The sequence below is a fragment of the Mycetomoellerius zeteki genome, unplaced genomic scaffold (assembly GCF_001594055.1).
Source record: "Mycetomoellerius zeteki isolate Tzet28-1 unplaced genomic scaffold, Tzet1.0 scaffold433, whole genome shotgun sequence".
Lineage (NCBI taxonomy): Eukaryota > Metazoa > Arthropoda > Insecta > Hymenoptera > Formicidae > Mycetomoellerius > Mycetomoellerius zeteki.
This window is the reverse complement of record NW_017257428.1, coordinates 1,316,948-1,332,123: the sequence shown is the minus strand read 5'-3', so window position 1 is coordinate 1,332,123 and position 15,176 is coordinate 1,316,948. Positions and strand designations below refer to the sequence as shown.

Sequence of the window (15,176 nt, the reverse complement as noted above, 5' to 3'; positions counted from 1 at the left end):
GCTCTGCAACCAATCAGAAAACAGGATTCCGATGAATTTTGCTTCGTATTATCGGAATCCTGTTTTCTGATTGGTTTTCTGATTGGACGAAAATCGGATGCAGTGTGAATCCAGCAGTAGAGACTGCGCGAACGACGCGAGAAGACGCGAGTAGACGCGACTGACGCGACGCGCGCTCCGTCGCTCCGTCTACGAACAGAGCGAACAGCGAACTCAGCGAACAGAGCGAGTTGCGCGAGCGAACGGAAGCCATATATCTCTGTTCGCATCGATCACCGTCGGCGTGATGGCAGCTCAGTGGATTCGTACAGCAGTAAGTAGGCGACGAGTCGCACTGTTCGCGATATTATCCAGGGAACTGCTGTCGTGTCTAACTACTCCACACCCCTGTACATCCTCCTACCCCTGAGAAAGGTTAGAACTCCTCGCGGATCGCATCGCACATATTTGCTTATCGTCCTCCATCTCGTCTTTGCTCTTACGTCCTTACGTCTCCTATAGTCTCCTACGCATACTCTCTCTCCCTCTCTCTCTCTCTCTCTCCCCACACATATAGCTTAATGTTCTAATTCCGTCCGGCTCTTCGTTTTACATTTTGATGATTCTCTCCTTTGTACATTGGGAAACTAATGGATATATTCTTGTCGGTATAATTTCGGCGAATCTTTTTGAAATAATTTCCGCGGTTATCAGAATATAAAGATCATTCCTTCATACTCGTGGCATGGAGAATCACTCTTGCCGGAGTTGTACTGTTTTCGATCATCTATTTAAATCATATATATGTTGACATGTGCTAACAGATCTCTTCAAAAATCACTGGTGCACGGCTTTATAGCAGCAAGGTACATAAATGCACCCTTATTCCTGGAGATGGCATTGGACCCGAGATTTCCATTGCCGTACAAAAAATCTTTGATGCTGCCAAGGTAAGATATATTTGCGTTTTGACTAATGCAACAAGATTGACTGATTCCTTACAACATGCTTGATTTATAAAATTTCATCGTACTCTGGACTTTACTAGAGTTTACCTTTAAATTGGGACTTGTATTCTATATTTCATATATACATGACAAATTATCACAGTATTAAGCAAGTGGTTCTGTATTTAGATCTAGTTCTTTGTTTTTCTGATCTGACTTGAGTAATTAGAAGAGGATGTATTTTCTCTTGACTAAAAACATCTTTTTTATCACTAATTAGTTTATTATAATAGCTTGCATAACATGATTACTCAATTCATAATCTCTTTTAATAGTAGATGTGCACGCGCTTGATACTCTTATTTGGATGTGTCATTGATGTAGTGGATATATGCATTTTTAGTTCAATATCCTAATGCATTTTACTTCAACATACTTGCTATACTTATTTTCTTAATTTGTCTGAAAAAACTAGGTGCCAATAGAATGGGAATCAGTTGATGTAACGCCAGTAAAGGGTCCAGATGGCAGGTTTGGTATACCACAAGCAGCCATCGATTCTGTCAATAGGAATAAAATTGGCCTTAAGGGACCTCTAATGACGCCAATTGGAAAAGGTCACAGATCTCTCAATCTTGCACTCAGAAAGTAAGCATCTTGGAATTTATGTACAGTCAAGTATATAAGTATATGCGCGATTCAAATTATTCCGCGAGATACATGAGTATATGTATATCAGTTAAATTTTTAAAACAGCACAGTTGTCAAAAATTAATACATACATGCTTATATAATCATAATGTGTAATCATGATAAGAGCACGGATGATTGTTCTAAATATCTTACCGCTTGCTTCTCTTGCAAAGTAAAATACACATGTCTCATTTATCTGTTTACAAATATTTGCAGAGAATTTAACTTATATGCCAATGTGCGACCATGCCTATCTTTGGAAGGATACAAAACATTGTACGACAATGTCGACGTCGTTACTATCAGAGAAAATACAGAAGGTGAATACTCTGGTATAGAACATGAAATTGTAGAAGGCGTCGTTCAATCCATTAAGTTAATCACGGAGGAGGCTTCTCGTAGAGTAGCAGAATTTGCTTTTCAATATGCTACAGATAATAATAGGAAAAAGGTATACTCAAAGTATTTTTGATTAAATGATGAAACATCAGTAAATGTTTGACCAATCAGATTGACTAAAATCTATTCATAGGTTACTGCTGTACATAAAGCGAATATCATGAGAATGTCAGATGGCTTGTTCTTGAGATGTTGTCGAGAAGCAGCCCAAAAGTTTCCATCGGTCAAATTTGAGGAGAGGTACTTGGATACAGTTTGCCTAAACATGGTGCAAGATCCAAGTCAGTACGACGTGCTGGTCATGCCTAATTTGTACGGTGATATTTTATCTGATATGTGCGCTGGACTCGTCGGAGGCCTCGGTCTGACACCAAGCGGGAACATTGGTTTGAATGGAGCCTTGTTTGAATCGGTATAGTTGGCATTATATATTTTCGCTTTATTCGTGAATGTGTAAACACAAAATTTTACATTAATTGTAGGTATATTAATTTTACTTTACAAGATGATAAATTTTATTTACATAGGTACATGGAACTGCTCCCGATATTGCCGGCCAAGATAAGGCAAACCCTACAGCGTTGTTGCTCTCCGCGGTGATGATGCTCAAATACATGGGTCTGAGCAGCCATGCCAAGATCATCGAACAGTCTGCTTACGACACTATCAAGGAAGCAAAGTATCTAACCGGTGATTTAGGTGGCACTGCAAAGTGCAGCGAGTATACCGGTGAAATTTGTAAGAAAATTGCCGCGCAAGTCAAATAAAAGACAGACACCTTTGTTCCGTTTTGTCGAAATTTGAACTGCCAAATACTCATAGAATCCGCGTGTCCGCGATGAAGGGACTGCTATTTTCTACCATTTGTTGTATCGTCTCAGTATATACGGTTTTGTCTCCGCGTGATTAGAAATTTGTAATTGAAATCGACGGAATGCAAGTATCGTTGAGTATTCTTCAATAACGCTCACGCGTATGAATTTTCTCCCTTTCTAGATGTATTATCTCGAATTTAATTTAGAAAATTCGACCCGATTTAAGATTTGAAGAAGATCAAGTTGAAATAAGTGCCGGAACGGCATTTAATTTTGTTTCGTTCATTAAATGTCAAGTACAATACGTGCGCTATCATTTCTATTGACTTCATCGACCGTACACGCTTCTGTAAATAACCGATATGATATAAACCGTTGAACGTTTAAACTGTTCAGAGAAAAGATCTTGATAGAGACTGTAAAGATTAGCCATGTAAATTAAATAGTAGGAATGCTGTATCATAGTTTTAAATAAAATTGTTATGCAAGACGTATTTACGTCTTACAGTTAGAGTAAGAATAGTTGAAAATATCGAAATCGCGCAGTATTATGAAAAAATAAAAATTTACAAAATTGATACCTACTTTATTCTATATCGCAAATTATTTTGATCCTTATGATATTAAAACATTCCTAATAATTTGTCATATTAGAATTTTGAGAATTGAAAAATTATTTTTAAAAAATTCTCTTTTAGTTTTTTTATCTCTCAATTGTAGAGAGGCATATTTATATGTATAATAATTTTCACGCATACACGTTTTCCCGTGTATCATATAATGATAAAAATAATAATTTTTGAAAGAGGCAATCGCAAGAGAAAAGTTCTCTCGGTCGTTCTTTGTACCTACAACATTACGAAGAGGTGTATCGCTCCTTTCCTCCTCTCGCAGTGTTACCTTACAGCACTCATCCCACGAACACTTGATAACTTCCCCCTGCTCTCATTCTCTTCTCCTCGTTCTTCAGAACGATATCGTACGGTGGGATGCGCCGTTCAAGAAAACTCTCAAGTATGAGAAAAGTTGCTGGCCATATTTCACCGGTGGGGTTGGAAACGATGAAGGAAAAGGATGAGACGAGGAGGGGACCAAGTGTCATCTTCGCCGCTCGTTAATTCCTTCTGTGATTTATCGCGATCCGCCGCGAGTGAGTAATGACTAACTTCTCCGTTCAAAAATTCAGTTATTAGATTTTCCTCTAGACGTATAAGATACGGCGCGGCGCGGCGTCGCGTCGCGCTGCTTTTCAATGGTATTCGCGTATTACATTAAAAAGGAAATCTTACGATAATCATGTATGTGATGAATATTAGTGGAGGGGGGGGGACAAAAGACTCCATTCGTATTTCTAATTTAAAATTTCTTATTTTGAACAGGGTTCGCACGACGATATTGCGTCGATCAGTGCGGATTTTATTTTTACGTACAAGTCGCTTGGTATTTTTTATATCTAGATATCTAGAAACGCGTATGACGTATATATCTTTATCTTTACATGTTATCGATTCTCAAACTGCACGACTCATGACATTATACATGGTACGTTTTAAAATGCGTTTTAAATTCGGCAAAACACTCGATAGCGGAGGAATTGATAAACCCTCGTGACTTGAATGATTACGCTCTTGTCTGCGAGATGTAACGGTGATGCTAACGAGTTTGTACGAGGCTGTGCGAGTCGATGCAAGAAGCGCGACGTGCATAGGCGCGGGGAGGAATAGTTGCACGTACTTGCACACAAAGGTCCGACACCCCCGGCCAAAGTGTGGCAAACGCGGAGCGCATGCATATTCAACGGAACACGAGGAGCCAGAGGACGGGGCTGCTGGAGTACGTGTGCGTGCACGCGTGCACGCGTGCATGTGCCATCGTAGTCATAGGAATAATAAAAATTCGAGGGTTGAAATTATTTAGATTTATGCCCGCTCTCTTGTCGTCGTGCCATGCCGTCGTGCCGCCCGCGCCGTCGCGTCGCGCCCGCGCCGGTGACGAGGCGCGATTCGATTCCGGGGAACAAATTTCATGCATTATTCAGGACCCGGGCCCGACCGATGCAACCACCCCCTCCCCCCCCCTCGATCGCAATGGAAGCGATCCTCTCGAAAAAAAAAGTCGTTTTTAATCTCTCGTCGCGCCCCAATAACGCGCCGAAGACGATACATCGATTCGATCAACGTACGTGCAGTGGAACACTTCGGAAGAAAAACCGTGCATGTCTTCACGGAATTTATACGATTACGGATGTTTGAAAATCCTACTTCATCATCGACATATTTTAGAGAGAGAGAGAGAGAGGGGGGGGGGGAAGGGGAGAGAGAAAGAAATCATTATTTATTGCATGTCCTGGGACAGGTCCCTTCAGGCGTAAAAAACTTATACATGAAAATGATCATACGGCAGTATAGTAATATCGTTAAAATGTAACACATAATATAAAGAAAAAGAAAAAAAAGCAAAATAATAATATAAGAATATAACAAAAAAAGAATATATATGTATATATAAAGAAGAGAGAGAGAGAGAGATATCACTCTTATTTATTCCAAACGATTGATACATCACCTGTTGAAGATGCTTTTTTTTCTAGCGCATCCTACATAACAAATGAGTGCTCGCGTATATTATTCTCAACTTGAAATTATTTAGGGAGACGTTAAATTATCAGCGCTATTTGTGTCTTATTCCATCTTTACCATTTCATTAAAACGCAAAACAATAATAAAATGCACAACGAAACAAAACAGCGCATCGAATGCACCCTTGGTATGTATTTCTTTTGGTCGAAATTATTTACGAGAGAAAGATTCAAGTGTCATCGGCACGTCATCGGAAACATTTTAATCCCGCCGACGCAAAAACGTCATGCATGTTTAATTAATTGTTTCTATGCGGCGCGGGCGCGATAATCGCCTTATCCGCGGATTTGCGAGTTTAGCATCTGTCAGCACACTGAAAACTTTCGTTTCATTATCTTCGCGGACTCTTCGCGCGTTGCATCTTCTAGTTGAAAATTGCTGTCGAACATGAAGAACTCTCCTCGAACTGCAATTCTCTTCGTAATTGCCGTTTCTGTTGCGACCTATGCCGATGCCAGAGTTTATTACCTGGAGAATCTAGATGGTACGCGAAACAACGACGCGATTTATCCGATCGTGGAACAGCAGGCTTCTCGCGATCTGGATCTGGCTTTCTCCGCGGGAGACTCCCTCGAGAACGAGAACGTCATATCTCCGACTAGAAAGGTCAGTAAACGTTCAGAAATTGGAAGCTATACTATATAATCTAAAATATTCTAAAACGAATAAAAGAATATGCTAAGGTCACAAAGTCTCAAATACAGTACTTTTCGTATCTTTTTTTGTAATTCCCAAGATTAGAAAGGAACGTCGTTATCGTTATATCGTTACTTTTTTCGATAACGATTATGTATTTTTTTCTGTCTGTAACGATAACGGTAACGAATTCAGTTGTTATACTTTTATCATTATACTTAAAATCTCTATTATCTTTATATATCTATTCAATACATTATACGTTATTTTTGATTGGATAGAAATATTTTATTTTAATAAAAATTTAAATATTAAAAAATATTATGTACTTTTTATCTTAGATTGCATTCCGATTGCAGTCGTTGTCAATACTGAAAATTTCTAGTCCTTACACGTGTAACGTAAACTATTCAATACTAGCAGTAAATAGAATGCACTCTTGATAACGACGTTAATGTTTAAAAACAATGAGTAATGAAAATTTTTAACAAAATTTGCGTTTGTGCAGAATTACAATTTAAATTCCTAAAAATTAAATGGATACATGTGTATTAAAAAATAAAAACGTTAATATTATATAAAGAATTATGAAAGATTTATTAGAAAAATTTAATATAAAAGCTTGATTATTAACATTTAATATCTCACTCTTTAACATTATAAAAAAGTAATGAAAAAAGTAACAAATCATTACTTTCTAATAAGTAACGGTAACTGTAATGCGTTATTTATTAAAATCTGCAGTAACGTGTTACTTTTATAAAGTGACGTTCCTAACTCTGGTGATTCCTATAATAGTGTCGTTGCGCTTGGCTTAGTGCCGAGACACTACCGTGTGTCTCTCCCGATGTGTGAAGTAAATCCTATATATGTACATATATATTATACATCAATATTTATTTGGATGCGTGAGTGAATTGAAGTTTGACAGTACGACATCGACTTGATCTTGACCAGGTATACACTCTCGTCACACCGGAAAAGCCGTACGTAGGATTGAGCAGGGACGTGGATCGACCAGTCGCGTATTACAGATTATCCGAACCGGCTACCAGAAGAGGCAGCTTCGACGACGTCATTCTCGTTCCGCAAGGAGGACGGAAATTGATGAAGCTGAACGGTAACAATAAGGGCGAAGTGATCTTGGAACTTCGCGTCATAGCTAATCACGATAGTGCGCAACTCGCGCGTTAAAATTAAACTTTCATTCACCTACGAAGGAAGTGCGCGGCGCTTGAATTGATAAGAAACGAACGTTATGCAGTTAAATCCTATTGTTTTTATTACGTTCAACTTACAACAACGAGTACTTTCTATCGATACATATAGATACATCGGAATGCTATTATAATTAATATTTACAGTACATATCACATGTCGAATTCCATCGGAGCTATTTCACTCCGATCAGATCTTTAATACGACCCTTTAATTCTCGTTATGAATTGATCCGTATAGCTTTTGATTATTCAGAATCGAATGAGAAAATGAGATTATACAGAATCAAATCAGGGAAGACAGTTCTGTTTCTACCTAGATGTGCGACAACTAGGTGTGATATTTGAAAAATGTTGGAGAGAAAATGTAAAAGTACGACAAAAAGTTTTACAAATATCTTTAAACATAAACCTCTGTTAGAAGAGAAATGTTTCTAAAAAGAAATATATTTTTGCAAAAATAATATTTAAAGAGAATATCTTCCGAATCGTCGTACGAATGTATGTACACGTTGCGTGCGTACGACATGTATATTATAGGTTCAATCTTCCTCGGATCTTATTGCACACATTCCGGCAAATTCTATCTTGCCTCTGAGGTACTATATTTTTATATTACGGCGAAAGAATGCCATCGCGTTCGTGCAGTTTCGAAGATGTTACACGAGAAAATAACGACACTACGGGTATTTTAGTTATTAGATTAAAGTGGAAGGCGCGCATCCCTTTGCAAATCGCGTTCGTTAGGATAAGTTATTCCGTTACTTGTGACGTTTGCTCGGTCGATGAGTCATCCTTCGGCTCTTTCACATAGTCCACCACTAATTCGAGACCAATCAGAGCCCGTAAATCCTTTCTCTCCTCTTCGGGATTTGTAACCGTACTGCCAGTGTCCTCTACCTTCGCAGTGTCCTCGCCAGCTTGAAAAACCATTACGATATTACGAATATTTTATCGCAGGTACATACGTGCTTATTCGAAAATAGCAATTAGATATCTTTAGAGTATTAGATGAACAGAAATAACAAGTATATATTAAAATTAATCAATAGAGGGTTACACTCACTATATAAATTAAGATAATAAATATTTTTATTATTTTATCAAATACTATAAAATAAATCACTGATATTATATGTATATATTAGATGTCAAACAAAATAGACTAATCCTGCACGAATTCGAAAAAAGCGACATTGTGTATTAACAGCGTTAGCCAACAAAACGTCTGATTGAAAATAATCTCGTTAATTAAACAGACAATAAAACAAATAACATGTTATTAGAACAAAAGCGAAATAAAAGAATTAAGTTGGTAAAGATGCAAATGCCGCGCGATACATATTAATATATATAATATATCCTACTTTGCTGTGTTTCCTTCGAATGGTCCTCGTTCTCTATCGACGCGTCCGTCCTGGAGGTTTTCATCTGCTGTATGTCCTGGTAGGTTTTCATCAGATGCTTCAAGATATAATTCGTACCCTGCGTGTTCTCCGCGTCCGGATTCTTCGACGTCGTGGCCTCGTCGCGGGTAAGATTCAACGGGCGATTCCCGCACTCCTTCGATTGCGGCACGCTGAAGGCCGAGCAATGTTTGCTCTTGAAAGATAGCTGCCGTTCGTTCGCGTGCTTGCGATCCCAAATATGGCCGGAGACGCGTAAGTCTATGAAGAAGTGTAGAGGATCGATGCCGGGGTAGGACTGCGGCATCGGATACGGTGGGTACCACAGGGGTCCGGGTAGAAATTCCGGACCGGACATGCCGTTGGGCAGAGCGAAGCCTTTCACGCCCTGAAGTACGCTCTCGCATCCTCTGCCCCCCGATACTCCGGGCAGGAAAGGGCCTGCCCGTGAAAAGTCCAACTTCTTCTGATCTGACAGTTGCAGAGGGGACACCTCCTGACTGGGCACGATGCTACTTTTCAACCGATCCTCGTAACTCCTACCGCTCGCGCTGTCGAAATTACAACTCCTACCGCTCGCGCTGCTGCGATCCAACTGCTGCGAATCCTCCGGTTTGACCTTCCGCGTTTCTCCGCCGGGAAAAACGTTCTCCGGCGGTTGAGCCTGCTCGAAGTGTCGCGGTCGTTCGTCGAAGAAGCTCTTACTACTGTGTTGTCGCGAAAACTCGGTCTTATTCTCGTCGATGGGCTTAAGGATATCGCCTCCAAAGTTAGGTTTCTGCTCGAATGCCCCGCCGGCTTTGTTCTCCATCGTGTCGAGATAGGCGTCGGGTCGCTTGCCATCGTTCTCCAAACGAGTCTCCGGCGGTACTTGAGGAGATTGCTGCTGCGCTGCCGAGTGATAGTATTTGTCCGCATGCTGGTGATAATGATGATGATGATGATGATGGTGCGACCGTTCCTTCGTCGTGAGTTCGAGCGGTCTATCCCGAGCGTCTCGCCAAGATCGCTTGCGGCGTCGCGGCGCATTTGCCGTTTTTTGCCGCCGCCGCCGCCACCGCCACCGCCACCAGTCGACGATGCTTCCGCCTTGGCTTGTACGAAAGAACGTAGCATCTCGCTGAAGAAGAAGCTATGAGGCGTCAGTGGCACGTTGTATAGATACGGAGGAGTGGCCGCCAGAAGACGAGAAACGAGATCTCCACCCGACAGGGAAGCCGGAGTCTTTAGGGTTGATGGGTCGCCCGTGGTCGTCGTCATTTTGGCTATCTAGCTATTTCGATAAAAAAAAATGGAACAAGCTCTAGCTCAATTTGTAATCACATCTTTAGATTATATATCATTGGATACTGATTGTGAAATTAAATCATTAGGTATGATGATTTAGCGTCGCAGATCTAATTATCTAATTGCCATATCGCGCCCCCTCCATAGTTTTTACTTTTACACTTTGCTATCTCAGTCACAAATAGGTCTACGATGCACGCGATGAATATTTATATAAGTTAATTCTAAATTTGAAGGACGTAATTAAATTCTATCAACAAACTCCATTAGAGAGAGAGAGAGAGAGAGAGAGAGAGAGAGAGAGAGAGAGAGTGTGTGTAGTCATATTTTTTATATCGTTAATTCCGTTATTTCATCATAAGCTTTAATATCATTTTTTTTATATGTAAGTTTTGTTTAGTTATCTCTAAAGAGAATAATAAAATTCTTAACGAGTTGTAAAAAGACGAATTAAGATGCTTAGAGGGATTCATGTTTTATTTTTTCAAATGATCACACGAATATTCTGCAAACGACATGGAGTAGCAGGTTTAACGATGTAATGAGTATGTACGAAACTCGTACAAGCACGATTCGCCGATGTGGAAGTGAGCTACTATTGTCTTCTGAAATTAATTGAATGGCTCCCAGCCTCAAGTCTAAGACCAAGGAAGAACGGAATCTATAGTGAGAGACGGGATGAACCAGCCGGATATCGCGTCATTCATTAAGGAATACTAATTTCTGTCAAGTACACGTTCGCTTTCGCCCGAGTGTGAGCATTTCCGCCAAGTTATTGAGAATTTCTTGCGTAAATTCGCAGACATTTCAATTGATATCGGTATCTGCTGAAAATCCTCTTCCGCAAATTTCGAATTCTTACTCACTACACAGTATGGATGTACTGTAATCGCTCTCTATAAAGATTTATTTAAAAAATTATTTTGTCGTTCTCGCATTGTATAACGTTCTTGTATCTCATTCTTGTATCAATCACTTTTCGTTGAATTTTATAGAAACAATATCTATACGCAAGCGGAAAAGATAAATTGTCCTTTGAAACACAACGGATCTCGAGGAGAAATTTGGCTCTTCAATTTTATATTCTTGTTAGATGACGATCATTGCGACAAATAAATTTGCGGTGACTACAGTCGTCAAAGAAATTTTTCTTCGACGATTCGCAAAGGGCAGAGATTCCTGAAAAGATTTCAACGCGAAAAGATCGAAGAGCAATGGGGCGTGGACAGCAAAGAGAGAAAGAAAGAGAGAGAGAGAGAGAGAGAGAGAGAGAATGAGTGAGAGAGGGATCGGGCATTGTTTCGGTCCATTGTTTCCCAAACAAACGGCGTCCACGTTGTTTCGTCAGGAGATATTATGTTCAGCCAGACAGGCAGGACGAACGGGAAATGGACTGCTGTCAGTTTTACTCTTCGTGATAAATACCCGTTGCCGCCGCCGCCGCCACCGCTGCTACCGCCGTAATTCCGCTCATCCGTATTGCGCGATGCATGTCGAAGTTATAACTGCGATGACAAGATTGGGTTTTTTTTTACTTATCAAAAATTTTACTCTCATAAAATCCCGAATTATAAAATCCAAGTTATTAATATTCTGATTATTAAAATTTTCGTTATTTTATTACTTATTGTCCTAAAAAAATAAGATTGCGTTTTTTTGGGGGGGGCAATTTCGATTTCCCAAAAGACTAACGAGAAGCGTTCGCTTTGAAGAAATCTGTGAGAGGAAATCCTTCGGAGCATCGACGATTTTTTTCTCGTGCGGATACTCGTTTAAGGGAAAATGGTACCGGCTGGAGAGCTATTCCAAAGATCATAAAGAGACTTTACGGGAGGGAGGGAGAGAAAGAGGGCGTTATATTATTATTCCGCTCGAGGCGAGCGAGGCGATGGAAGACGCGGATCATTCGGACGTCGACGACGCGTCGTCAACCGACGAAACCGTCGTCACTGTCGTCACAGTCGTTGCCGTGCAGCGCGGGAGAGACGATCTCGATTTCACGCAGCGCGAGCGGGGGCGCGTGAGGGAAGGCCGGTTTACGATTCATAAGACAACTCGGCGGATTGAATTAAGCTCGCTCGCGCTGCGGCAGCTGCCAGTCCCGTCCGCCACCGGGCGGGCGGCGCGAATCTGCATAATCCCGTTCGCGTCGACGATTCTAATTGGCGGATTGTTTCAATCTCTGTCGCTGCGAATATTTGCATTCGCGCTGCTCTACCTCCCTCGGCCCGCCACCCTCGTTCCCGCCCCTGGTACCCTTCTGCCTTTCCGCCACCCTCTCCCAAACTCTGATCCCGCATCTTTCTCTCTTCCTCCTCGCCTCTTCTTTCTACCCCTGTAACCTCCTTTCGGCATTCACTTTATCGTCACTATCTCCATCGCGAGATGCAAAACGTATCAAATAATGAACCACACTCACATCTCTTATTTGTGCTGATTTCTATATATATATATATATATTATTCAACCTGATAATATGTTTCTCTCCTTTCGCTACATTATCATTTACATGTATTTTCTTTTTTACTCTGAGATTAGTGTTTCCTATAAAATTGTAAAAGATGCGTTTTGATACGATTGCCATCATCCAATTTAATTGCGACAGTCTGTTTCATTTTGTATCGTTGGATACCGCGGACGACCAACTGCTTTGTCCGTCCTTAAGATAGTTTACGATACTTTCGATCGCTAGCCACTTTTCTATTTCTTTTTGTAAATAGTTTGTCCAAAAATATTGTTTAAAAATATACTAAAAATATTTCTTTTAATTTATACGCATACGACAATAAGTCCAACATGAATAATATCTTGCTGAAATATATATATATACATATCAAAATATATAATGCATTACGAAAGATTTACCCCGGATCTACAATAGGGTTTTAAGCCTTAAGAAATGGACGAACCACAGTCGATTATTCCCCTCGGATTTGATTGTGATTGGTCAATTTCTTACGGCTTAAGTCTTAAAGCATCCGGACTTATGACGTTTAAAAAAATAGACTTACATCACTTACAAAATAAGTAGTTAGTTTAATTACACTAATTGCACTATATGTATAACAATATGTTCAAAACGAATTAAAATCTTTTTATATCGACTATCTTCATGCTTCACCGTTAATTCCTTTAATTTCACTTCGAGAAAAAATGTGCAATTCTTTTATCATTCACATAAATATTTTTATTGCGGGGCGCTCTCGCAGCAAACTCGTTCTTACTTTGCATAGAGAGAAAAAGCGACGGTTGCAGCGGAATCTGAGCTTTTTTTACGGTTGAACTCTCTGCGTAATTCAAACGTCCTATTCTTCGTGTCACATGAAGGAACGCGCTCGCCGAATAACTCTCGGACGTATCTTAGAAATCTTGCACCCCCAAGAAATAAGATAATCCGTCTGATACCATATACGCTCGATCATTTTGAACAGATATCATGGCTTGACACTTTGCTATTGCTATTATTATCATTCAATATTATTTATTCAGTGTTCTTTAATACCTTTTTTCAAGATCAGAATGCAAATATTCTAAAGATCTACCTACATCCGGTTGATATTATATAAAGTGTCAATAAAAAAATTAGGATAATCTTATTCCCGAAAAGAAACGATTAATACCGATTTAATAAAGCTGATTAATAAATAATAATAAGTTAAGCAAGACTACTTTATATGAATAAATCAAATATAAAGTAAGAAACCGCCAAAATTGATCGAAGCTAGATTGGTGTTTAATATTATTCCACGTAAATTTTAAATATATCTTATTTCAATTACATAAACTGTGCGCCGAATGCTGTCGAACTTGCAACACAGTAATAAACTAAAATAATATTCTCATAAATTAAATTGATCGTCGATCTGATAATATCTATTGATGGGTACTAGTACTTATCCTAACAATGTGTAAAAACTTGTTGCAAAAAATTTTTAAATTTACATACAAGTATCACTAGACATCAAAATATCTAGTCTCGATCGGCGGTATTTGGCAGTTTCTTTTACTTATCTTGTTAATAAGAACTTATTTATTTCAGTATTAAATCAAAGATTTTTTTAGCGAATTGCGAGAATTGAAAGAATATATACCTAGATACTACAGCAATGCTATGCAAGAAATCGAACTCCTGTCATAGATGTATAACGTCGACGAAGAAATGCAATGAGTGTTACCGCGATGAAAATTATTGCGGCCATCGCGGTAATCACGTTAATTGCGTTATATTCTTGTATATTGCATCAAAAGAAAACAACCCGTTTGCGGAATCGATCGTTTTGATTATCATGCAGATGCGATATGCACGGCAGATGTTTAACGGAAAGTACATAAAATAGCCAGTTAAGCGGTACAATCGCAGCATTATTAGACGGCACGTATGGCGCATAATAGGTGCAACAGAGAATCGCGTTTCTTCGTGAAGAAAGATATACCGTTTACGTTAAAAAGCAAAAGAGAACGCCGGGAAAAGAATCTCAAGTTATTTCATCAAAATTAAATATGATGTGAAACAGAGCATTAAACTATTACGCGAATAAATTAGTTTCACATAAATTTTGACTCTTACACAATCAGCCAACTACAATTAAATTACGCTAAAAGAAACTTACTTATTTTAAAACAATCGACGGTCTCCGCGCTCTATGACGGAAAGATAAATATTACATCTTTTGCGCTGTCACGCAAAAAAATCGTACTACGCAAAAAAATTGTGCTCTCCAATTCTTGGCGCTATTCCGTATCATCGCGTGAGTTGTCGATGGCACGCGCACCCTCGGGGGTGCGAAAGAACGGTCCTCAAGAGTCGCTGGTCGCACACTCACCTGTACGCGTGGCGAACGGCGGGATCCTCAAAGTTGGCGCCGCTTCGTAAACGATTACGATACGATGATCCACCGCACCGGGATGACGATCTATGGATATCCCTCTGTCGTCGTCGTCGAAGAATATGGCACGAGGTATTCGACGCGTGCCGCTGGTCGTGGCGGCAAATGAGATAATAATCGGAGAATTCAGTCACTCGTCGTCGACGGCTGCGTGGCAGTCGGGATGGTTGTGTGGTGCGGTGGCGGCAGAGCGGTGACGGTGGCGACGGCGGTGGGGGTTGTGGATTCCATCCCTTGGCGACCGTCGGCGACGAGGCGAGGGTGCGAGAGAG

At 40.0% G+C, this 15,176-nt stretch overlaps 4 protein-coding genes across 4 annotated transcripts in view; 3 read left to right on the top strand and 1 right to left on the bottom strand.

Annotated features, from left to right (window-relative positions):
* Positions 1–176: 176 nt before the first annotated feature.
* Positions 177–3,417, top strand: Idh3a (isocitrate dehydrogenase [NAD] subunit alpha, mitochondrial). The gene is made up of 6 exons (XM_018454478.1): positions 177–313; positions 804–929; positions 1,402–1,574; positions 1,836–2,070; positions 2,152–2,430; positions 2,546–3,417. The coding sequence occupies exons 1-6, from the start codon at positions 287–289 to the stop codon at positions 2,783–2,785; spliced, it is 1,080 nt and encodes a 359-aa protein (XP_018309980.1). The 5' UTR covers positions 177–286; the 3' UTR covers positions 2,786–3,417.
* Positions 3,418–5,738: 2,321 nt separating this feature from the next.
* Positions 5,739–7,340, top strand: LOC108726699 (uncharacterized). Its single transcript, XM_018454433.1, has 2 exons — positions 5,739–6,078; positions 7,066–7,340. The coding sequence occupies exons 1-2, from the start codon at positions 5,860–5,862 to the stop codon at positions 7,300–7,302; spliced, it is 456 nt and encodes a 151-aa protein (XP_018309935.1). The 5' UTR covers positions 5,739–5,859; the 3' UTR covers positions 7,303–7,340.
* Positions 7,341–8,057: 717 nt separating this feature from the next.
* LOC108726697 (uncharacterized) lies at positions 8,058–15,059 on the bottom strand. Its single transcript, XM_018454431.1, is given in 4 exon segments — positions 8,058–8,245; positions 8,693–9,773; positions 9,776–10,004; positions 14,842–15,059. Coding segments are annotated over 3 exon segments (1,464 nt in total). The 5' UTR covers positions 9,992–10,004; positions 14,842–15,059; the 3' UTR covers positions 8,058–8,078.
* LOC108726696 (mucin-17) overlaps positions 10,304–15,176 on the top strand; it is a 34,861-nt gene continuing 29,988 nt past the window's right edge. Inside the window, exon 1 of the mRNA XM_018454430.1 lies at positions 10,304–10,329. The gene's annotated coding sequence lies outside the window, so the exon portion shown is untranslated. The remainder of the gene's footprint in view (positions 10,330–15,176) is intronic.

Excerpts from the sequence above, each read along its gene's own strand:
- Idh3a (XM_018454478.1), top strand. The coding sequence starts at position 287 with ATGGCAGCTCAGTGGATTCGTACAGCA. Across the intron at positions 930-1,401 it reads AAATCTTTGATGCTGCCAAG|GTGCCAATAGAATGGGAATC; the intron begins GTAAGATATATT and ends TGAAAAAACTAG. Across the intron at positions 2,071-2,151 it reads CAGATAATAATAGGAAAAAG|GTTACTGCTGTACATAAAGC; the intron begins GTATACTCAAAG and ends ATCTATTCATAG.
- LOC108726699 (XM_018454433.1), top strand. The coding sequence starts at position 5,860 with ATGAAGAACTCTCCTCGAACTGCAATTCTCTTCGTAATTGCCGTTTCT. Across the intron at positions 6,079-7,065 it reads TCATATCTCCGACTAGAAAG|GTATACACTCTCGTCACACC; the intron begins GTCAGTAAACGT and ends GATCTTGACCAG.